Source organism: Ranitomeya variabilis, chromosome 2 (assembly GCF_051348905.1).
Source record: "Ranitomeya variabilis isolate aRanVar5 chromosome 2, aRanVar5.hap1, whole genome shotgun sequence".
NCBI classification, from domain to species: domain Eukaryota; kingdom Metazoa; phylum Chordata; class Amphibia; order Anura; family Dendrobatidae; genus Ranitomeya; species Ranitomeya variabilis.
In genome coordinates, this window is record NC_135233.1 from 446,633,849 (window position 1) to 446,657,747 (window position 23,899).

The window sequence follows — 23,899 nt, forward strand, 5'->3', positions numbered from 1 at the left end:
GGGCTGGGCGTTCCGGTCCTCCCACCAAAGTCCTGTTCTGTGTTGGCGCCGCTGGTCAACAAGATCCTGATGCTAAGGATCAGCGGTGCCTCACAACAGCGAAAGATCAGCGGCGCCTGGTAGCAACCATGAAGCAGCGGAAAATATCAACTGATGATGCGGAGGGCACACATAAAACCAGGGGTGAGGTCACCTCCAGTTCTGTGGAGGAGACTCAGCCCCAGCCCCTTGTGCCTGATGATGCGGAGGCCAAAATGTCACCCCCTGTTGTCACTGGTCCAGCAGGAGTGAATGTGGTGGTGGGTATGGATGAGGAAAACTCTTTGTCTAGTGGTGTGGTTGCTGGTTTGGTGGAGGGTGAGGAGGTTATGGAGGTGGGTAATGGTGATACTGTTGGTGTGGATGTGGTCACTGGTCCGGTTGCCCCCCCGGTGGTGGCAGCACCTGTCAGGAGTTATGCCGCTGTCACCTCCGGGGGAAATAGGGCGTCCTCCTCGTCTCTGGGCTCTGGGGACGGCATGTTGCAACGGCGTCTCCTGGAGGCTCTAAAGAAGGGAGAGAGATCACTAATGGTAGAGGGTCGAGAGGTTGATCTATCCTTCTGGATAGAGAGGCATGGCCTCGGGGCCTTCCGAGAGCAAAGAGGGGGGGATACAGTGTGGTCCCTCCCAACAGCCGGGCCGGGTAGTGTGCGTAGGAATGTGGTCCGTCTTCGGTGGAGAGGCAGTGATGCGTGTCCTCCAAGGTCGAAGGTTGTGGAGCTCCTGCTGAGGATGGGCTTCAAGGCGATTGACATCTACGCCTTGATACATCCCTATTCCACACCTGAGTTTGATGTCAGCTTTGTTCGGCCGGAGGGGCTTGAACTCTTCTGGTCGAACTATGAGTTGGCAAAAAATGAGCCCGGCTGGCGAGACTTTGCCGTTCAGGCGGTGTCTCGCCAAAATCAAGTCAAGAAAGTGACCGTGATGACATGTAACGAGTCGCTTTCTTGTTATGACATCATGACGTGGCTTGGCCGGTATGGAGAGGTAGTGGAGATGCCAAAGAAAAACCGTGACGAGTTTGGTATCTGGTCAGGGGCCTGGACGTTTATGGTAAAACTTAAGCGTTCAGGTGGTACGGTTGCCCACATACCATCATCTGCCTTCCTGGGTAGGGATCGTATCCTGGTCTTCTACCAGGGGCAACCGAAGCTCTGTCACAAGTGCGGCGACCCCACACACTTCAGCGCAAACTGCACTGTGCAGAAGTGTGCATTGTGTGGGGATGTCGGCCATCTTGCTGCATCTTGTGTGGAGATTAGGTGCCACCTGTGTGGTGAGTTAGGTCACCCATTCAGCCGTTGTCCTCGCTCCTTCGCTAACGCAGTCGTGACCCCGGTGGGAGAAAGCCGTGAGGCTGATTCTGCTGGGGAAGGGACTAGCAAGGGTGAGGGAGCTGAGGGGCCAAGGAAGAAAAGCAATAAAAAGACGCCTGCCCAGCTAAGGCGTCTAGACAAGCGCAGACAGGATAGGGAGCTGGGCGAGCCTCGGGCTACTGGGGCGGCCCCTGTCCTGGATGCCAGTCTTGCTGCTGAGGCCCCAAGGGATGATGAGTTGGATGAGGAGGTCAGGAGGATCCACAGGGAGGAGAGTGCCACTGCCTCAGAGTCCTCCCATTATGAAAGTATGGATGAGGATAATAGGCAGTGGCTAGAGGACAAGCGTAAGCTCGGCACCAAAAAGAAGAGAAAGAAGGGAGATAAAAAATCTTCTCTCACTCTGACCAAGGTACCTAAGGAAGGAAAAACCGACTCCCCTCTGGTTGGTCTTTCTAACCGGTTCCAAGCCCTTGAAAACATCTCTTCCTCTGAGGAGGAAGCTGAGGGTGAGGTTCTGGCTTCGGCAGGGCTCACAGGGGGCGCCGAGTCTCCTCCTTCTGGGAACGTAAGATCCTTGGAGGGAGGGACTGGCCCAGAGTCCGGAGACGAGGACAAAAAAAATAAAAACCGCGTGGAAATGGATACCTCCATGTCATTAAAGAGGGGGAAGGATTCCTCCTCTGAGGCAGAGGATAAGGGGAGTGGGAAAAAGAAAGCCATCTAACTCAATCACCAATGATGGCGGAACCCACTCCGTTGACGCTGGCATCCATTAATGTCGCCAGCATAAAGTCAAATACAGCTAGATTTGCGGCCTTTGATTTTCTCAGCCGGGTTGAAGCTGACATTTTCTTTTTGCAAGAGACCAGACTGCCAAACATGGCAGATGTGTTTAAAGCTAAGAGGGAGTGGAGACTCGGGCCCTCCTATTGGTCTCTTGCGGCCGAGCCGTATAGCGGAGTGGCGGTCCTTTTTACCGCACCGGTGGAATGCCGACGGGTTATTGAGTTAGAAATGGGGAGGTGCCTGATCTTAGATGTCCTCATGAAGGGACAAGAGCTCCGGCTCATTAACATCTATGGTCCCCAATCTAAGTGGGACCGGAAGTGTCTCTTTATGAGGATCAAGCCCTACCTTTTTACAAGTCGGCAGGTTGTCTTTGGAGGGGACTTCAATGCTGTCACGAGGCCCCGAGATAGAGGAGGTTCCAGAGACAAGCTGACTTATGATAGCGTCGCCCTTAATAGTATAGCTAGTGAGGCTCGCCTGGTGGATGTCCACATTCGGCACACCCCAGGCCACGAGGGGTTCACCTATCATAGAGGTAACTGTAGGTCCAGAATAGATAGGTTTTATTTAAAGGAGGAAGCTGTCTCTTCAGCAGTGTCTGTTGTTGAGGTGGAGTTCTCCGACCACTGTTTAATTTTGTTTTCTCTGAATGTTACAGAGACCCTCCGGATGGGAAGAGGCTTTTGGAGGCTCAATTCGTCTCTCTTGGAAGAAGCGGAGATAAGACAGTCCTTTGAGGATTTTCTTCAGAGCCAGGTACCCTTACTGGATCTTTGTAGTAGTAGGTCAGAGTGGTGGGAGATGTTCAAGGAAAGGGTGGCGAGATTCTTCCGCCAGCTCTCGAGCCTCAGGAGTCTGAGCAGGTACCGCCTGTATCAGGGTCTGAGGAGGAAACTCGAGCATCTTGTCTCAACTGGAGGTAGCCGCGAGGAGATCTCCAGAGTGAAATCTTTGCTTATGAGGTGTCAGTACGATAGACACGCATCTTTGGTTTTTGAGAGGGATTACGGGAAGTACCGCTCGCCCGACCCTTACAGAAACTGCAAGATGTCAGTGAATAGTAAAGTGGTTACAGAACTGGTCGACACTACGGGGTCCCTGAGGTGATCCAGATCAGGGATCCTGGAGGTTGTCAGATCCTTCTACTCGCACCTCTTGGGGAAGAGGGATCTTGATTGGGATGAGATGTCGGCTTTCCTGGCAGAAGCTGTCCCCGAACCAGGGGTAGACCCCTCTCTTGACGTTTTGACAGAAATGATCAGGGAAGAGGAAGTTCAGTTGGCGATTGAAGGGCTTGCTCCCAAAAAATCGCCTGGTCCAGATGGCTTAACATCTGAATTCTATAAGACCTTTAAGGACGTTTTGGTTCCCCTCTTGACTGAGGTATTCAATGAGTGTCTTTCCTCGGGCACTCTGCCGAAGTCAATGAGGAGGTCTGCTCTGATCATCTTGTCAAAGGGTAAGGACCCATCTTGCATTGAGAATTGGCGTCCCATAGCGCTTCTCAATGCAGACAGGAAGGTTCTAGCAAAGGTGCTGTTTAATCGGCTGGTGAAATTTGCACCCCGACTCCTTTCGGGGGCCCAGCATTGCTCTGTTCCAGGCCGCAGCACATTTAGTGCTGTGCTCTGTGTCCGAGAGGCAGTGGAGCAGGGTAGGGCTGGTCACTGGAAGGGGTACATGCTGTCACTGGACCAGGCAAAAGCGTTTGATCGGGTTAATCACGAGTACCTCTGGTCCGTCCTTCTGAGATATGGCCTGCCGGGGGGGTTTGTTGATTGGCTTAAGACCTTGTACAGTGGGGCAGAGAGTTTCCCGCTTGTGAATGGTTGGATTGGTAGCTCTTTTGAGGTTGGGTCCGGTGTTCGCCAGGGTTGTCCCTTGAGCCCGCTGCTGTACGTGTTTGCGATTGATCCTCTTCTTAGGAGGGTGGAGCGTGGACCGTTGGCCGGGATCGGGATGGATCAGGCAGCACCGGAAGCCACTCTGAGGGTGGTGGCGTATGCCGATGATGTCACTGTGTTTGCTTCCTCTCACGAGGAGGCAGGGTGGCTGATGTCAGAGGTAGATCGCTACTCGGAGGCATCCGGGTCCAAGATCAACCGGGATAAGTGTGAGAGTCTCTGGCTGGGAGGAGGAGATCCTGGTTTTGATCTCCCGGACACCCTTCCAGGACCCAAAGTCTCTGCAAAAGTCCTTGGCATCGAATTTGGCCAGGGGGATTACCCCAAACAAAATTGGGACAGCAGGCTAGAGATCGCCACTCAGAAGGTGAACCAATGGAAGGGTTGGTCTTTGACCCTAAGGGAAAGGGTAAACCTGAGCAAAACTTACCTGCTCCCTTTACTGATTTATCTGGGCAGTGTGTGCATCTTGCCGGAATCTCTCTGGACTCGGGTCTACAGTTTGTTCTTCCAACTGTTATGGGGGAATAGACTGAACCTGGTCAAGAGGGAGGTTACTTACCGTACGAGGAGACTAGGAGGGTTGGGTATGGTCAACCCTGTGGTATTCCTTGTGGATACCTTCATTAAGATCAATATCGCAAACCTCTGGAAAGAGAGGGCTCCTCCGTGGGTATTCTCCTGTAGGGGATGGTTTCAGCCTTTCTTCCAGGAATGGGAGACAGGAGGGCAAGTGAAGGATCTTCGCACACCGCATGGACATCTTCCGGCTTACGCTACCTTGGTTCTGAAGGTAATTCGTCGGTGGGGTCTGGGAATGTGGGAGATCAGGACTCTGCCAAGGAAACTACTTGACAGTAGGGTTCTGTTGACCCATTTCCAGAGGCCTCTGGCGCTCAGGGACTGCCCAAGTCGGGATCTTGGGGTGGGTTTGCATCTTTTGAATTCTATCAGGATCCCCTCGAAGTTTTGGGACTTGGCTTGGCGCTGCTTCCATGGGAAACTGTGTGTGAGGGACAATCTGAAGTGTAGGAGCTCTGAGGACAGGAATTGTCCTCGGGAGCATTGTGGTACCTTGCTGGAAAGCATGGACCACTTCCTGCTTCATTGTCCCTTCAACACAGAGGTGTACAACAGGGTGGGCGCCTTCATTGGCTGGTCTCGGCTGGCCGGTCTCTCCTATGCGGAATGGGCCTATGGAGCATTCGGAGACCTGGGTGGTCGGGACCGCTGCACCTTATTTCTAGTTAGCGCAGTGGTTAGGTATCACACGTGGAACGCACGGTGCTTAGTATCGACGCAACGAAAAATCCTCCCAGTGGACGATGTGTTTAGGACCATACTCGGTGACCTGGTGAAGGTGCGCTCTCTGGAGTATGGGCGACTGGGCGCACGGAGGGCCGCGCTCCTCTGGAGGGGCTTTTCTTTTAGTGTGCCCTAGTCTGGTCATCTCCATTCCTGGTGGTGGGCTGCTGCTGACACTGTAGATTTTTGTTTTGTTTGATCATTATACAGTGATGTAGGGCTGCAGGCGCCGAACTTGGGCTTCGTGTTTTGTAATTATTGTGGTGTGTGCTGCTGTATATAATGTATATATTGTATATGGGGATATAGATTTGGGTGTAGGTATTAGGTTGGGTGGTGGGAAAAGGGGGGAGGTGGGATTATCTTGTGGGACTATGGGACACCGGGTTGTTTGGGGGAAAAACTGGCACTGCCTGATCTGGCCTATGGACGTTGGACATGGACTGAGGCATGAGACGCAGGACCAGCTCTCAGGTCAGTGCGGGGGGTTGTGAATGGAGGATAGCTTGTAGTATTGTATATATTTGTTTAATTTGTAGTTATTTTATTTAAAATTAAAAAAAAAAAAAAAAAATTCCTGTATATAGTCTTTGTTTTCCATTGTTTATTTTATTTGTTATTATTATTTTGTTTGGTGACCGGACCTGAAGTTATTGTTCTGTATATACTGTATAATATGTGTGAGAGGAGAGAATGAGCGGCTGGACCAGTGTTCAGTATACTGATTATTTTCTGGCTAATATTTTTGTTATGTTTTCTGCTATTATTGTTGTTATGTTTTTCATTTTTATAATAAAAGATCTACAGGATAAAACTCAGGATCAGTAATGTAATGTATGTACACAGTGACTGCACCAGCAGAATAGTGAGTGCAGCTCTGGAGTATAATACAGGATGTAACTCAGGATCAGTACAGGATCAGTAATGTAATGTATGTACACAGTGACTGCACCAGCAGAATAGTGAGTGCAGCTCTGGAGTATAATACAGGATGTAACTCAGGATCAGTAATGTAATGTATGTACACAGTGACGGCACCAGCAGAATAGTGAGTGCAGCTCTGGGGTATAATACAGGATGTAACTCGGATCAGTAACGGCACCAGCAGAATAGTGAGTGCAGCTCTGGAGTATTATACAGGATGTAACTCAGGATCAGTACAGGATCAGTAATGTATGTACACAGTGACTGTACCAGCAGAATAGTGAGTGCAGCTCTGGAGTATAATACACGATGTAACTCAGGATCAGTACAGGATCAGTAATGTAATGTATGTACACAGTGACTGCACCAGCAGAATAGTGAGTGCAGCTCTGGGGTATAATACAGGATGTAACTCAGGATCAGTAATGTAATATATGTACACAGTGACTGCACCAGCAGAATAGTGAGTGCAGCTCTGGGGTATAATACAGGATGTAACTCGGATCAGTAATGTAATGTATGTACACAGTGACTGCACCAGCAGAATAGTGAGTGCATCTGTGGAGTATAATACAGGATGTAACTCAGGATCAGTAATGTAATGTATGTACACAGTGACTGCACCAGCAGAATAGTGACTGCAGCTCTGGGGTATAATACAGGTCGTAACTCAGGATCAGTAATGTAAAGTATGTACACAGTGACGGCACCAGCAGAATAGTGAGTGCAGCTCTGGTGTATAATACAGGATGTAACTCAGGATTAGTACTGGATCAGTAATGTAATATATGTACACAGTGACGGCACCAGCAGAATAGTGAGTGCAGCTGTGGAGTATAATACAGGATGTAACTCGGGATCAGTACAGGATCAGTAATGTAATGTATGTACACAGTGACTGCACCAGCAGAATAGTGAGTGCAGCTCTGGGGTATAATACAGGATGTAACTCAGGATCAGTAATGTAATATATGTACACAGTGACTGCACCAGCAGAATAGTGAGTGCAGCTCTGTGGTATAATACAGGATGTAACTTGGATCAGTACAGGATCAGTAACGGCACCAGCAGAATAGTGAGTGCAGCTCTGGAGTATTATACAGGATGTAACTCAGGATCAGTAATGTAATATATGTTCACAGTGACTGCATCAGCAGAATAGTGAGTAAAGCTCTGGAGTATAATACAGGATGTAACTCGGATTAGTACAGGATCAGTAATGTAATGTATGTACACAGTGACTGCACCAGCAGAATAGTGAGTGCAGCTCTGGGGTATAATACAGGATGTAACTCGGATCAGTACAGGATCAGTAACGGCACCAGTAGAATAGTGAGTGCAGCTCTGGGGTATAATACAGGATGTAACTCAGGATCAGTACAGGATCAGTAATGTATGTACACAGTGACTGTACCAGCAGAATAGTGAGTGCAGCTCTGGAGTATAATACAGGATGTAACTCAGGATCAGTACAGGATCAGTAATGTAATGTATGTACACAGTGACTGCACCAGCAGAATAGTGAGTACAGCTCTGGGGTATAATACAGGATGTAACTCAGGATCAGTAATGTAATATATGTACACAGTGACTGCACCAGCAGAATAGTGACTGCAGCTCTGGGGTATAATACAGGTCGTAACTCAGGATCAGTAATGTAAAGTATGTACACAGTGACGGCACCAGCAGAATAGTGAGTGCAGCTCTGGGGTATAATACAGGATGTAACTCAGGATTAGTACTGGATCAGTAATGTAATATATGTACACAGTGACTCCACCAGCAGAATAGTGAGTGCAGCTGTGGAGTATAATACAGGATGTAACTCGGGATCAGTACAGGATCAGTAATGTAATGTATGTACACAGTGACTGCACCAGCAGAATAGTGACTGCAGCTCTGGGGTGTAATACAGGATAAAACTCAGGATCAGTAATGTAATGTATGTACACAGTGACTGCACCAGCAGAATAGTGAGTGCAGCTCTGGAGAATAATACAGGATGTAACTCAGGATCAGTACAGGATCAGTAATGTAATGTATGTACACAGTGACTGCACCAGCAGAATAGTGAGTGCAGCTCTGGAATATAATACAGGATGTAACTCAGGATCAGTAATGTAATATATGTACACAGTGACTGCACCAGCAAAATAGTGAGTGCAGCTCTGGGGTATAATACAGGATGTAAGTCGGATCAGTACAGGATCAGTAACGGCACCAGCAGAATAGTTAGTGCAGCTCAGGGGTATAATACAGGATGTAACTCAGGATCAGTACTGGATCAGTAATGTAATGTATGTACACAGTGACGGCACCAGCAGAATAGTGAATGCAGCTCTGGAGTATAATACAGGATGTAACTTAGGATCAGTAATGTAATATATGTACACAGTGACTGCACCAGCAGAATAGTGAGTGCAGCTCTGGGGTATAATACAGGATGTAACTCGGATCAGTACTGGATCAGTAATGTAATGTATGTACACAGTGACTCCACCAGCAGAATAGTGAGTGCAGCTCTGGAATATAATACAGGATGTAACTCAGGATCAGCAATGTAATGTATGTAATGTAAGACTTTACACGTGATGCGCCGATTCTTTGGAATGCACTACCTAGGTTAATACGATTAATCCCCAATCCCCACAGTTTTAAGAGTGCCCTAAAAACTCATTTGTTCAGACTGGCCTACCGCCTCAACGCATTAACCTAACTATCCCTATGTGGCCTATTAAAAAAAAAAAAAACATAATCAGGTTCCTCGCATCATGTTCTCATACACTTTATACAGTTAATAGCACTCTGTGTCTGTACTGCTACATACTTAGGCAGTTAACTGGTTCATGCAGCTTTACATGAACACCCGAGCCTTACACTATGGCTGGTCCAAATAACTAAAGCAATTGTTACCATCCACCTCTCGTGTCTCCCCTTTTCCTCATAGGTTGTAAGCTTGCGAGCAGGGCCCTCATTCCTCCTGGTATCTGTTTTGAACTGTGATTTCTGTTATGCTGTAATGTCTATTGTCTGTACAAGTCCCCTCTATAAGTTGTAAAGCGCTGCGGAATATGTTGGCGCTATATAAATAAAAATTATTATTATATTATTATTATTATTATTATTATTATGTACACAGTGAGTGCACCAGCAGAATAGTGAGCGCAGCTCTGGGGTATAATACAGGATGTAACTCAGGATCAGTACAGGATCAGTAATGTAATGTATGTACACAGTGAGTGCACCAGCAGAATAGTGAGCGCAGCTCTGGAGTATAATACAGGAGGTTACTCAGGATCAGTAATGTAATGTATGTACACAGGGACTCCACCAGCAGAATAGTGAGTGCAGCTCTGGGGTTTAATACAGGATGTAACTTGGGATCAGTACAGGATCAGTAATGTAATGTATGTACGCAGTGACTCCACCAGCAGAATAGTGAGTGCAGCTCTGGAGTATAATACAGGATGAAACAACCTCCAGACTGGACATGGTTCTTGATCTGTGGATTGAAGGTGAAAAAGCAGAGGAGCGGAGCAGATTAATATATTTTTTTTATGGAAAATGATTAGGTTTATAGTTTATCCATTTACATCCTTGCCCTTTCAATACTTAGGAGCTGTCTATCACTGATTTGCACCATCCACTGGACTACTAAGCATAGAAGGAGATATGTTTCCATTACATAAGGACCAAAGAGATTAAATACAATCCCTATTTTAATAAAAATAAATGTGTTAGAAATTGCTATTTAACCACTAGCCATATACGAGTAGTGAATCCATTTTCAAGTAAAGCCCTTCATGCCCCAGTGATAACTGGAGTTTCCAGTTAATTGCTAGACTGGTTTCCCGTGCAGATTGGTTAATGACCTAACAGCCCCATAACATGAGGCTTCCTCCACTATAGGAAGCTGTATATAACCATCGGTACAAACCTAACGTCCTCTACAGGCTAAATCCAGAAATAGAATTTGTCCTAGACCAGAGGTCTACTGCGGTTACCCAAAAACTGATAACACAGAAGTTGTGCATGTCATCATCAACCTGAGGTTGCGTTTCCAGCCAGGGGTGCAGCCTCAAGCATCCAAGTCCTAAAAACAAAAATATTAATAATATAATTATAATAGTACATTTAGTACTAAAAGGATACTAAAGTGGTTGTCCAGGAAGCAGGTCATCAGTATCGGCTGTTAACAGGTCTTGATGGGGCTGGAAGCAGACAGTGTACGGAGCTGTGACACCACAGATCCACTCACTGTTTATTGGCCGTTGTAGATTACTGCAGCTCAACTCCCATCTAAGGGTATGTGTCCACGTTCAGGAAACGCTGCGTTTTTGACGCTGCGTTTTTCCGCAGCATCAAAAACGCAGCGTCCAGATGTTACAGCATAGTGGAGGGGATTTTATGAAATCCCGACTCCACTATGCGTTAAAAAACGCATGCGTTTTTGCCGCGAAAACGCATGCGCGGTGCGTTTTTTCAAAACGCAGCATGTTGCTACAATGAGCAAAACACGCAGGAACACCGCAGGTGACCTGCCAGTGACCTCAGGTGCAGTTTTGGTCAGGATTTTACTTGCATAAAATCCTGACCAAAGCCTGAAGCAAACCTGAACGAGGACACATACCCTTAGGGTATGTGTCCATGGTCAGGATGGCCGGCGGTATCGCCGCAGCGGCGAAGCCGCTCGGCGCTAAGCCCCGCCCCCTTTCTGGGACGCGATGATGCCGGATGTGTTAACTGTACACATCCGGGATCATCGCTCTCTCCCATAGGGCCCTGTGATATGCCTTGCGGGGACGCTGCGTCCCCGCAAGGTGTACGGACATGCTGCGATCTGAAAAGACGCGCAGCATGTCCGGAGTCTCAGGCCCACCGCGTGCGTGTTTCCACGCATAGTGGACACGGGATTTCCAAAAATCCCCTCCACTATGCTGGAACATCTGGACGCTGCGTGTTTGACGCTGCAGCTCTGCGCAGCGTCAAACACGCAGCGTTTACTGACCGTGGAAACTCACCCTAAAAGGGTTATTCCCATCTGCATAGATGGACATTTGTGGATTGAGGTTCTGAAAACAAGTATTTTTGTAATTTACTGCTTGTTAAAATTTGCAGCCGTTCTTGAGATATTAACACTTTTCTTTAGTTTACAGCTAGTTGCCTAGGAGACAGACCACCACTGCTGTCTAGCTTATAAACGGTGTGCTAAAGATGGTCGGGATTAGGAGGTAACTGGGAACTGTAGCGATCTTAGTCAACTTCAAAACAGTGCTTACAGTTTTAACAGGAAAGAGCTTGTCAGCACAGCGTATGTTTTTGCTGTCTAGCAGCAGTGGCCGGTCTCCAAGACAACCAGCTAAACAAAAGAAAAGTGTTAATGTCTCAAGAACGGATGCAAATTTTAAAAAGCAGTAAATTGCAAAAGTGCTTGGATTTAGAAGTACTATCTGACAATAGCCATTTATGAAGAAAGGGAAGAGCCCTTTAAGTGAATGTGATGGGAGTTGGACAGAGACAGGAAGCACTCCGGAGATTTATCACTGCCCTGGGAAGGAACAATAAAGCATCAATGACCCTTGAAATTAATCTCCAGTCACACTATGTGCAGCTTTGATGTAGAACATGTGAGGGGCCCCTGCAGATGTAGGAAGAGACCTGTCTGGGAGACCCCACTACACAAGTACGCTCAGGAATCTCCCACTGCCCCAATGAGCGATGTGCAGAACCGGAGATAATACTCTGTGAATAACTACAGAATGACATGTTCCCTTTAAGGAAAATCCCTTTAAGAGGAGTTTGCAATTACAAGGCCAACACACATTTGTCATGCACTTTTCTTATAAACTACAGTTCTGCAACTTTCTCATATAATTGGTTTAAATTTTTACTTTTTTTTTTTTTAAATAATCTTTGCTTGCTGTCAGTGAATGGAACCAATTGCAAGCTGAAAACGTGTACAAATCAAATACTAGTCACAGCTGAGGTTTCGTTACAACTGCAGCAAGACTAGACAACCTTGGCCTCCAGGCTGAAGAACCATCAGTACAAGGAGAAATTGGTGGTGCTGATGGGTTTAGGTCACTGAAGATTGTGCAATTGTAACAAACCCCCAGATTTAAGAAGTATTAAAGTCATATGGAGTTTCAGCCTCCGGATGTCAACAAGAACGTCTCCATCCGAAGACAGCAGGAAAAATTGTCTCCAGTCACCGACAGCAAGCAGAGATCTTAAACTAATGAGGATGATCCAAAAAGAAAAAACACTTTTTAGGAAGTTTTTTTTTTGTTTTGCTTTGAAAAAAAAAAACCCCATGCAATTTATGGCGTTTTTTGCAAGCCAAAAAAAGTGAATTTTTTTCTTACATTTTTTTTTATAAAGTCTATAAAATAAAGGCATGACAAAATGTCTTCCCTGTGTGATTTTTTATTTTTTTTTTTAAAAAGGGCCACATCGGATGGCAGTGATTTTTGTAGATAAAAAAAAAAAAGTGACAACAATCAATGCAAAAAATAAAAGACATAAAAGCCGTGTGAGAAGCGGCCATCCAGCCTACAGGTACTCCTAAATCAGCCGGCCTGTGACAGCTGCCTATGAAAACAAGTAGCAGCACATTTTATCAGGGCAACAGTCACACAACCAAGCCCACTAGGGGGAGACACGGCCTTGTTAGGCTATGTGCACACGTGAGAAATGTGGTGCAGAATTTTCTGCACTAAATCTGCATCTCCTGGCAGAAAACGCAGGTGCAGATTTGATGCAGTTTTTGTGCGTTTTTGATGCAGATTTTGTGCAGTTTTTGTGCAGATTTTACCAGTGCGGATTTTTATAATGGAGGGGTGCAGAAACGCTGCAGAACTGCACAAAAGAAGCGACATGCACTTCTTTGAAATCTGCAGCGTTTCTGCGCAGATTTTTCTGCAGCAGCATGTGCACAGCTTTTTTTCTTTCACATTGATTTACATTGTACTGTAAATCACAGTGCAGTTCTGCAGCGTTTCTGCTGCAGATCTGCACCAATTCTGCACATCTGCATCGTGTGCACATACCCTTATGTTTTTATTTTGCTTTTCACTAATCACCGCATGCACCTGAAAAACTCCCAGAGCATAGATAAAACGTTCCCCCCCCCCCCGAAGGGGGCTAAAAACCATCCTGGCTGGTATTTGCAAAAAAATACTGAGGCATCTATTGTGAATTACTTGCACTTTTATAGAAAAGAATGAAAGTAAAAATAAAAAAAATACATAAAAATTAAAATTCTTTATTTTGCAGCTACAGGTCACCATTAATTCACACATCGAACCAAAAATAAATGCAGGATTGGAAGCAAAATAGTGGGAGGGTGCACTAGTGAAATGACACTTAGGAATGCACATATATGAGGCCTGCAGTCCTATGTAAGGCTAGGACTGCACGTGGACTCAAATCTCAGAGAAGTCACACAATTGTGCTGCAATGCAATTATTTGAATTGAACAGGTCGCAGACAGCGTGCACCACAGTCTATGAAGGCAAAGTTACATGGGACTTACAACCATTGCCATCTTTATGTCTTCCAATACACATTGCTGAGTGGCCCCAGCCTAAAACCTTTGACAACTAGTTACAAGCACAATGCAGAAAACACAAGATACCTAAGAGGAAGGGTGTGAGCAGCCGCTGGCCGTCAGTCCTTCCTCCATAGATACCAATACAGATGGATAACAGGCAAGACGCATTGTGTTGATTTCAGTGCGTGCGTATTGCGGTAAAGGATTATGCTGCGACTGATGACATACACAATAAGATTATAGAAGAACATGTCATAACTTCAATGCCTGATAAGGCCACAAGCTTTGACATGTCCTCATTCCCTGATGTGCCCCAAAATAAACCGGCCAACGATAAAAGAGAATACAAAGCACCCAATACACATTAGATAAACGATAGCTGAGCACACCAATTCAATCGGCTGTTCTTTCTGTGCGGTGGGAAGATAAGCCGCTGCCACTAGAGTCTCTCACATAAAAAGGCAAAGCCATAGAAAAACACAGCACTGCTAGGGTAGAGCCATAGAAGAACACAGGAGCACTCGGGAAGTGCCATAGAAGAACACAGGAGCACTCGGGAAGTGCAATAGAAGAACAGAGGAGCACTCGGTAAGTGCCATAGAAGAACAGAGGAGCACTCGGGAAGTGCCATAGAAGAACAGAGGAGCACTCGGGAAGTGCCATAGAAGAACAGAGAAGCACTCAGGAAGTACTATAGAAGAACACAGGAGCACTCGGTAAGTGCCATAGAAGAACAGAGGAGCACTCGGGAAGTGCCATAGAAGAACACAGGAGCACTCGGCAAGTGCCATAAAAGAACAGAGGAGCACTCGGGAAATGCCATAAAAGAACACAGGAGCACTCAGCAAGTGCCATAGAAGAACGCAGGAGCACTCGGGAAGTGCCATAGAAGAACACAGGAGCACTCGGGAAGTGTCATAGAAGAACAGAGCAGCACTCGGGAAGTGCCATAGAAGAACACAGGAGCACTCGGGAATTGCCATAGAAGAACACAGGAGCACTTGTCAAATGCCATAGAAGAACAGATGCGCACACGGGAAGTGCCATAAAAGAACACAGGAGCACACAGGAAGTGCCATAAAAGAACACAGGAGCACACAGGAAGTGCCATAAAAGAACAGAGGAGCACACAGGAAGTGCTATAGAAGAACACAGGAGCACTCGGCAAGTGCCATAGAAGAACAGAGGAGCACTCGGCAAGTGCCATAGAAGAACACAGGAGCACTCGGGAAGTGCCATAGAAGAACACAGGAGCACTCGGGAAGTGCCATAGAAGAACACAGGAGCACTCGGGAAGTGCCATAGAAGAACAAAGGAGCAGTCGGGAAGTGCCATAGAAGAACAGAGGAACACTCAGGAAGTGCTATAGAAGAACACAGGAGCACTTATGCAGTGCAGCGCTTGGGCTGAGCTTTCCTGCGTTGGGAGAATAGCTGTCAGACGAGCAGCATTCGTTCAGCCGACAGCTGTGTAATTTGTATGGGGCTGACAAGTGCTGAACTCAGCTTTTTTTCCCAGCAGCCTCACAGAATATGAATGGAGCAGTGGCCCGGCGTCCACCCTACCAATCCATTTTATACAGTTCCCCAATCTGATGATTGGTTTGAGTCACCACCAATTAGAAAATTATCACCTACTAAGTGGATACTTGATAACCTTAAAAGTATGGTGCCTAGTTTGGAATATTGACCAAATCTTTTACTATTGGTTAATGATTGCCATTATTCGAATGACTGTTGTCAATGTATCTTCTAACTCTGGAACCAATAAAGTTTATGTTATAAAAAATGTTGGATGCCAACCAATATGTCTGCCATTAGAGCTTTTCCAGACTAATAAAAGGTAAATCTGCCCAATCATGCAATGCTTCCTGCCTATTACTGCAGGAGGGAGAAGTCTATGTATAACAGTCACAGCATTAGCCGGTTCCCATTCCGGACAATTGGTGTACGTTCACAAAAGTTTTTTTGTGTGGATTTTGGAGCGGATCCACTTTGAAAGCTACAAAAAAGAAACTTTTTGTGTGAACATACCCTTGAAAGATTTAGACCCGTAAAGCACAGGCCAACATGGTGCAAATTAATTTTATGCACCTGGAACATTGAAGCGACAGCCCCCCTGTCTCCATCACGTACCTTTCTCGGTCACAGCCGCAGGAGGATTCACTGGTTTGGCTTTGTCGTAGTTATTAAAACTTTGACTGCGCCTGTTCCCACCGACCGGCCCCCGGGTTTTGGCCTCGCTGCCTGCAGCCGACGTCCTGTTGCTGGGACCTGGGAGCCTTAAAATATTAAAAAGAATAAAAACATCAGAAGGAGGAAAAGAAGGTTGAATAATCAGCAGCCTGAAACACACATCCCCTCGCAGCGGGAGATCGTGTCAAGAGGGAAACTTTCTCTAAAAAATATAAAGTCACCTATTAGACGGTTCATGGACCTCACTGCAAGAGGAGACACCAGACGGGCAGGAGCCTGGGAAATGGGATTATACTGGTACGCAGCAGATCAGGGGTTAATGCTGTCCATAGACCTTAAAACAGCTTTCAGATTAACAATGTTTCATCAATGAATAATTAAAATTTTCCAACCTTACAATACATTCTCTGCATCAGTGCTGAGCTGCTTTCAAGATCTCTGCTTGCTGCCAGAGAATGGAAGTGGACTTTCTGAATATTTCTTATAGTGGACTGATACATTTACGTGTGCTGATACACTGTAGCAAACAAAGAGGACACAAAAGATTTGTGCTGCTGATGTATTTACCTCACAGAGGGTTGTCTAGACTGGATACAATTGTAACAAACCCTCAGCTCTGTAGAAGGTAGGTGCAACACAATGTTCTCTTTTACTGACAACAGAAATAAAAACTTGCACAATGAAGGACGAGCCCCATCATCCTCCAGCCGAAGTAAGATGAGATTCCTCCCCCACGGCTCAACTAACAGCTGAAATCACAGCTCAGCTCTTAATATACTGTACATGGGACTTTCTGCTGACCTTCACCATCGATTCAGGAGGTTTCAATCATTATTTTTGGCAGGGATCCAAAACAGAAAGGACATGCATACCTTTGCACAGAATTTGTTTTCTATTAGCTCATTTGTTTCTATCGTCAGAAAAAAAGTATCGAACATGAAGAGGAAATTGCAGGATAGAAGCTGTGCTGACAGCAGTACTCTGGATACACAAAGACCTCACATCTATCCAGCCTATATTACTGGGAGAGACACTCCCAGAAAAGAAAAATCCACAGCTTGGAGAATGGCATATCAGGGTTTTAGAAAATGAATGCAGGAAGTGAAGACTGCAGACTGACACTTTGTGCAACTAATTAACTGAAGTTAACTCAAAACAGCAGCACGAAGGCTCAATGGTTAGAAATATTGCTTTTCAGCGCTGGGGTCCTGGGTTCAAATCCCATCAAGGACAATATCTGCAGGGGGATTGTATGTTCTCCCCAAGTTCCCCCCAAGTGTCTGCAGCTCAGGCGTTGGGAAGGCTAAGTAACAGTGGTTTTCGCACTTGCTTTTCTATTTTTCATCCTACTAGGGTCCTGGTTTGCATGTTCTCCGCTTATGTAGATTCTTCTGGATTCTCCATTTTCCTCCCATAGTCTATAATTTTCCTACAGGATTAGAGTGTGAGCTCCCGGGGCAAGGACCATTGTGAATTATTATAGCCTGTGTACAGGGCTGCAGAATATGTTGGTGCTACATACAGTACAGGTCTTAGATTGTGTATCAGTATTCCTCATTCCCCAGAGGACACGGCTGTCATATCATCCAGCCGCAGCCCTACACATGTCAATCTGCGTGTTCTCACTGACGTGACGAGCTCTGCGCGGCGCGTTTGATGATCAGACATCTCACACTTAAACAATGATTTGTCTTTGTTGCATTTTGCCCAAAGGGACTAAAACTGAAAAAAATCTGAGTTTTTTTTCTTCTTTTTTTGCATGTGACAGTAAAAGTAAAGGCTCGGGATAAACATCTGCTTCTTAGGCAGGTTGTAAAATAGGGCGAACGGACTTTAATCTGCACAGTCAGGAGCTTTTATGCTTTATTATCCAGAAAAGTGATGACCATGAACACCAACGGCAATGGTATATGAATTAAAGGGATAATCCACTTGGAAGTACATCTACTGCTCCCTGTTATCAGCCATTCCATTGTTCTTGAATGGGATGAGTTATAAATTCAGAACACTCCCTGCCCCTGCGATCACTACCTTACCTTGTTTCCAATACGGTGAACCGTCAATACATATGCATACAAAGGTCTGACAACTGGCCCTACAACAAACCAGCATGCTTAATCCTAGAATAAATGGAAACCATCAGCATTATGGATAACCTCCGGACCATGATGCTTTGCGCCAGGGATCAGAGTCAGATCCCTGTGAATCTGAGTGAAGGATCCTCATGCAGACATTCAATCCCTCATCTATATCCAGACCATTTAATTGGATAGGTGATAAATGTTTGATCTCTGGGGGTCCTACTGCTAAGACCCTCACATCTCTAACAGGTGTCCCAAACCACCTGTTCATCCTCAATGCACATCAGCAGCGAAGACGAGTTTCAATGGAGCGGAGGTTGAGCAAGCAAGAGGAATTTTTGTTTGGGGGGGCCTCTGTTCTAGTGATCGATAAGGGTCCACGCAGTCAGACCACTAGAAATTTGACATTTATCCATTCCCCTGAGGTTATCAGATCAATATCAGCTGTGGGAACAAGTTCTGTAACCTTCCAACATATCCAGTTTTTCATATCAACATTATCAAGAACTCTGCTTTCTGGCAGTGAATGGAGACATGTTATCAACAAACAGAAGCTGAACGCCTGTTCTGATCCAAGTCCTGATTACAGGACACTGTAGAAAAGAGAGGACTAACATCGTAAATGTGACGTCAGATGCTGCTGTAAAATTGGAATCTGCGGCAGATACCTGGCTAAACAATAGAGCGGAGCAAAAAGATTTGCAAAACCCTTGTTCTGCAGCCACAACAATCCTCTGTGAACTTTCTACTACCTGCCTACATCCAGGGGGTCTCTTCTGATTATTACATCCACCCTTGTGACATCTTGTGTATGTCATGACCTATGTTGCAGGGATCACTAATTAAAAGAGGTGCCAGGTTAGAAGCTTCGGCCGTGGCCGCAGGACCCAGATCCTGCAAATAATCTGCTCCACTCTGCTAAACAGGCGAGGATACAGGTTACCCGAACAGATATGCACGTTACTCCCAAAGTCATCGTTAGATCTGTCACTTACTTCACAGGTTACTGTTTAGTTTAGGTTTAAAAAGGCAAAAGAAATTCCCACAATGGTGAGTTCAGTGCACGGCAAGGTTATGGGACACACGGCCAAGCAGTTAGTGTGTGTTATCTGCATCACTATCGCATTAGTGTGGTAGGAGGACTGCAGTACACCTGCAAACATTCGGGATGTGGGGGGCACCCTACCGGGAGCATTTCCTCTGCCCAATGGAGAAGCGCAGAAACTTGATTTCGCCTGGGGGGTCTCTGGAAGACGAACTGTACAGTGGGATAAATTGGCAGAATCAGAGTCAGGGTATAAAAGAGACCTCTAACCTTAGGTGGGATCAATCTTATAGATAAATTGGATTATAAGTCTTAGCAATGGACTATTAGGTCACGTTCACACACTGCAGGATTGAGAAGCGAGCCATTTGCACCAAATGTGTACTGATACAATGGATGGCTAGGGTCACACCACTGTATTTTCTATCATCTGAGAAAATCAGGTCCATTAAATTATCAAAGTGTGATTAGCATAATCAGAGTGTCAGCATAGTGTAATCAGAGGTTAATCAGAGTGTAATCTAAGTGTGCTGAGTGTGATCAGAGCATAATCAGAGTGTGATCAGTGTGTGATCAGGGTAATCAGAGGTGTAATCAGAGGTGTAATCAAAGTGTGATCAGTATAATCAGAGTGTAATCAGAATGTAATCAGAGTGTAATCAGAGGTTTAATCAGAGTGTGATCCAAGTGTAATCAGAGTGTGATCAGTGTAATCAGAGTGTGATCAGAGATGTAATCAGAGTTTAAATCAAAGTATAATCAGAGTGTAATCAGAATGTAATCAGAGGTTTAATTAGAGTGTAATCAGAGGTTTAATCAGAGGTGTAATCAGAGGTGTAATCAGAGGTGTAATCAGAGGTGTAATCAGAGGTGTAATCAGAGGTGTAATCTGAGTGTAATCTGAGTGTAATCTGAGTGTAATCTGAGTGTAATCTGAGTGTGCTGAGTTTCATCAGAGGTTTAATCAGAGTGTGATCCAAGTGTAATCAGAGTGTGATCAACATGTGATCAGAGGTTTGATTAGAGTGTAATGCGAGTGTGATCAAGGTGCAATCAGAGTATGAATAGAGTGTGATCAGTGTAATTAGAGTGTAATAGGATGTTTAATCAGAGTGTAATCACAGTGTAATCAAAGGGTGGTCAAAGTATAATCAGTGTAGTCAGATTGTGAGCCCTCGCGGGAAGGGTCCTCTCTCCTCCTGTACCAGTCGTGACTTGTATTGATTAAGATTAGTGTGATCAGAGTGTGATCAGAGTGTGATCAGTGTAATGAAAGTTTAAATGAAAGTGTGATCAGTATAATCAGAGTGTAATCAGAAGTTTAAATGAAAGTGTGATCAGTATAATCAAAGTGTGATCAGAATGTAATCGGAGTGTGCTGAGTTTCATCAGAGTGTGATCCAAGTGTAATCAGAATGTGATCAACATGTGATCATAGGTTTGATTAGAGTGTAATGTGAGTGTGATCAAGGTGTAATCAGAGTATGAATAGAGTGTGATCAGTGTAATTAGAGTGTAAACAGATGTTTAATCAGAGTGTGATCAGAGTGTAATCAGTGGTGTAATCACAGTGTAATCAAAGGGTGGTCAAAGTATAATCAGCGTAATCAGATTGTGACCCCTCGCGAGCAGGGTCCTCTCTCCTCCAGTACCAGTCGTGACTTGTATTGTTCAAGATTATTGTACTTGTTTTTATTATGTATACCCCTCCTCACATGTAAAGCGCCATGGAATAAATGGCGCTATAATAATAAAATAATAATAATAATAATAATCAGAGGTGTAATCAAAGCGTGGTCAGAGTTTAATCAGTGTAATCATAGTGAAATCACAGTGTAATCAGAGGCGTAATCAAAGTGTGGTCAGAGTATAATCAGTCTAAGAGTGTGAAGTGTAATCAGAGTGTGATCAAAGTGTAATCAGAGTACGATCAGAGTGTCATCACACTCGCATTAGGGTGCTTTCACACTAGCGCCGTACAACGCACGTCGCAATGTGTCGTTTTGTAGAAAAAAAACACATCCTGCAAAATTGCCTGCAGGATGCGTTTTTTCTCCATACACTTGCATTAGCGACGCATTGCGACGGATTGCAACACGTTGTATCCGTTGTGCGACGGAATTTGTCGTGTTGTGGCGGACCGTCGGCACAAAAAAAGGTTACATGTAACTTTTTTTGTGCGTCGTGTCCGCCATTTCTGACCGCGCATGCGCGGCCGGAACTCCGCCCCCACCTCCCCGGACATCACAATGGGGCAGCGGATGCGTTGTAAAACTGCATCCACTGCCCTGTTGTGTTTTATTTTCACAGTATGCGTCGGTACGTCGCATTGCGACGTGCGTCGTACGACGCTAGTGTGAAAGTAGCCTTATGCTCAGACCAAAACTATGATCACACTCTGATTACACCGATTATACTCTGGCCACACTTTGATTACGCCTCTGATTGCACTGTGATTTCACTATGATTAAACCTCTGATTAAACATCTGATTACACTGATCAGACTCTCATCATACTCTGATTACACTTTGATCAGTGTAGTCAGAGGTGTAGTCAGCGGTGTAGTCAGAGGTGCAGTCAGCGGTGTAGTCAGAGGTGTAGTCAGAGGTGTAGTCAGAGGTGTAGTCAGAGGTGTAGTCAGAGGTGCAGTCAGCGGTGTAGTCAGAGGTGTAGTCAGAGGTGCAGTCAGCGGTGCAGTCAGAGGTGCAGTCAGAGGTGCAGTCAGAGGTGCAGTCAGAGGTGTAGTCAGAGGTGCAGTCAGCGGTGCAGTCAGAGGTGTAGTCAGAGGTGTAGTCAGCGGTGTAGTCAGCGGTGTAGTCAGAGGTGCAGTCAGCGGTGCAGTCAGAGGTGCAGTCAGAGGTGCAGTCAGAGGTGCAGTCAGAGGTGTAGTCAGAGGTGTAGTCAGAGGTGCAGTCAGCGGTGTAGTCAGAGGTGCAGTCAGCGGTGTAGTCAGAGGTGCAGTCAGCGGTGTAGTCAGAGGTGCAGTCAGAGGTGCAGTCAGAGGTGTAGTCAGAGGTGCAGTCAGCGGTGTAGTCAGAGGTGCAGTCAGAGGTGCAGTCAGCGGTGTAGTCAGAGGTGCAGTCAGCGGTGTAGTCAGAGGTGCAGTCAGCGGTGTAGTCAGAGGTGCAGTCAGCGGTGTAGTCAGAGGTGCAGTCAGAGGTGCAGTCAGAGGTGTAGTCAGAGGTGCAGTCAGCGGTGTAGTCAGAGGTGCAGTCAGAGGTGCAGTCAGCGGTGTAGTCAGAGGTGCAGTCAGCGGTGTAGTCAGAGGTGCAGTCAGCGGTGTAGTCAGAGGTGCAGTCAGCGGTGTAGTCAGAGGTGCAGTCAGCGGTGTAGTCAGAGGTGCAGTCAGAGGTGCAGTCAGAGGTGTAGTCAGAGGTGCAGTCAGCGGTGTAGTCAGAGGTGCAGTCAGAGGTGCAGTCAGCGGTGTAGTCAGAGGTGCAGTCAGCGGTGTAGTCAGAGGTGCAGTCAGCGGTGTAGTCAGAGGTGCAGTCAGCGGTGTAGTCAGAGGTGCAGTCAGAGGTGCAGTCAGAGGTGCAGTCAGCGGTGTAGTCAGAGGTGTAGTCAGAGGTGCAGTCAGAGGTGTAGTCAGCGGTGTTGTCAGAGTGTGATCCGATTCTCTCTCTGTGGAGAAGATTGAGAAAAAAATATTCCCATCTTCTCCATTGTGTCAGTCTGTAGAAATCAGTCTGCACTCAGATATCATTCCAGTGTGATCCTTTTTTTTTTTTTTTTTAATGGGCCCATTGACTTGCATGGCTGAGTGCGATCAAATTGTGCATGCTGAGATTTTTTTCCTCAGACAGACTGGGCCAGAGGAAAAATCGGATAACTGGATAACTGCATGGCCCAATAGAATAATATTGGTCTGTGTGTTATACAATGTCTTGTCAGATCACACTCTGAACAAAATACAGTCGTCTACACAAGCCGGAAAGCCACTACAGTTCATCCTTCCCTCCTCTGATTTTACAGCGGAGCAGTATTTTCATTGCAAACCCGTACAGCTGACTCTAATGGATGCACGGATCCACAGGTGGAACAGCTGAAAAATCAAGCAATTAAAGGGACATCAGTGGGAGAGGTGAGGACCGGTCGGTGGGGAGACGCCACTGCCTGTAGGATATTACAGACTTTTGTGGATTTATTTGCACAACTTATTTATGCTCCAATATGGGGGATGATTAATAATTGCATATTATGTAAGAGGGGGACTTAGAAGAATTAGAAGCCACGTTATTGCTCTAGGTTATGGACAACATAATGCAACGCTTTAGCCACTAATTGTGGCTGAAATCCCCCATCTTCATAATATGCAGTTATTAGAAGTCATAGTCCTCTCTAAACATCTCCGAGGTCGGCTCCCCTGCACATAAGACCCTCCTTTCCTTCAGAAGCTGATAAGGATGTATTTGTGTCCCCCACCCCGAGTTAATGTTTGCACGAGATTTTTCCATTGAAAAACTTAAAAAGAAGAGGTTTTGTGTTACACAGAGGATTTTCCTCGGGCTAATCAGCTAATTGCACTATATTTCACTGCTACAAAGAGCCTTATTCTACATGATGTCATGAGAACCTGCCGGGGTGGAAGTCAGCGGGGTCAGCTGTAATTTATAACTAATGTAAGGTTTGTGTAATGACACCATCCAAGGTATGCTCTAATGTAGGGATCAACTTCATGCTAACAATCTGAGAAAATGGAAAAATGTAGGTTATTAGAGAGATATTCAGAATGTCTACAGA

At 45.8% G+C, this 23,899-nt stretch overlaps 1 protein-coding gene across 9 annotated transcripts in view; it reads right to left on the minus strand.

Annotated features, from left to right (window-relative positions):
* NAV2 (neuron navigator 2) overlaps window positions 1-23,899 on the minus strand; it is a 547,719-nt gene that overhangs the window by 105,461 nt on the left and 418,359 nt on the right. For all 9 annotated transcript variants that reach the window (XM_077287190.1, XM_077287189.1, XM_077287183.1 and 6 more), the window contains one exon: window positions 15,973-16,118. In XM_077287190.1, the coding sequence (XP_077143305.1) occupies window positions 15,973-16,118 (146 nt within the window). The remainder of the gene's footprint in view (window positions 1-15,972; window positions 16,119-23,899) is intronic.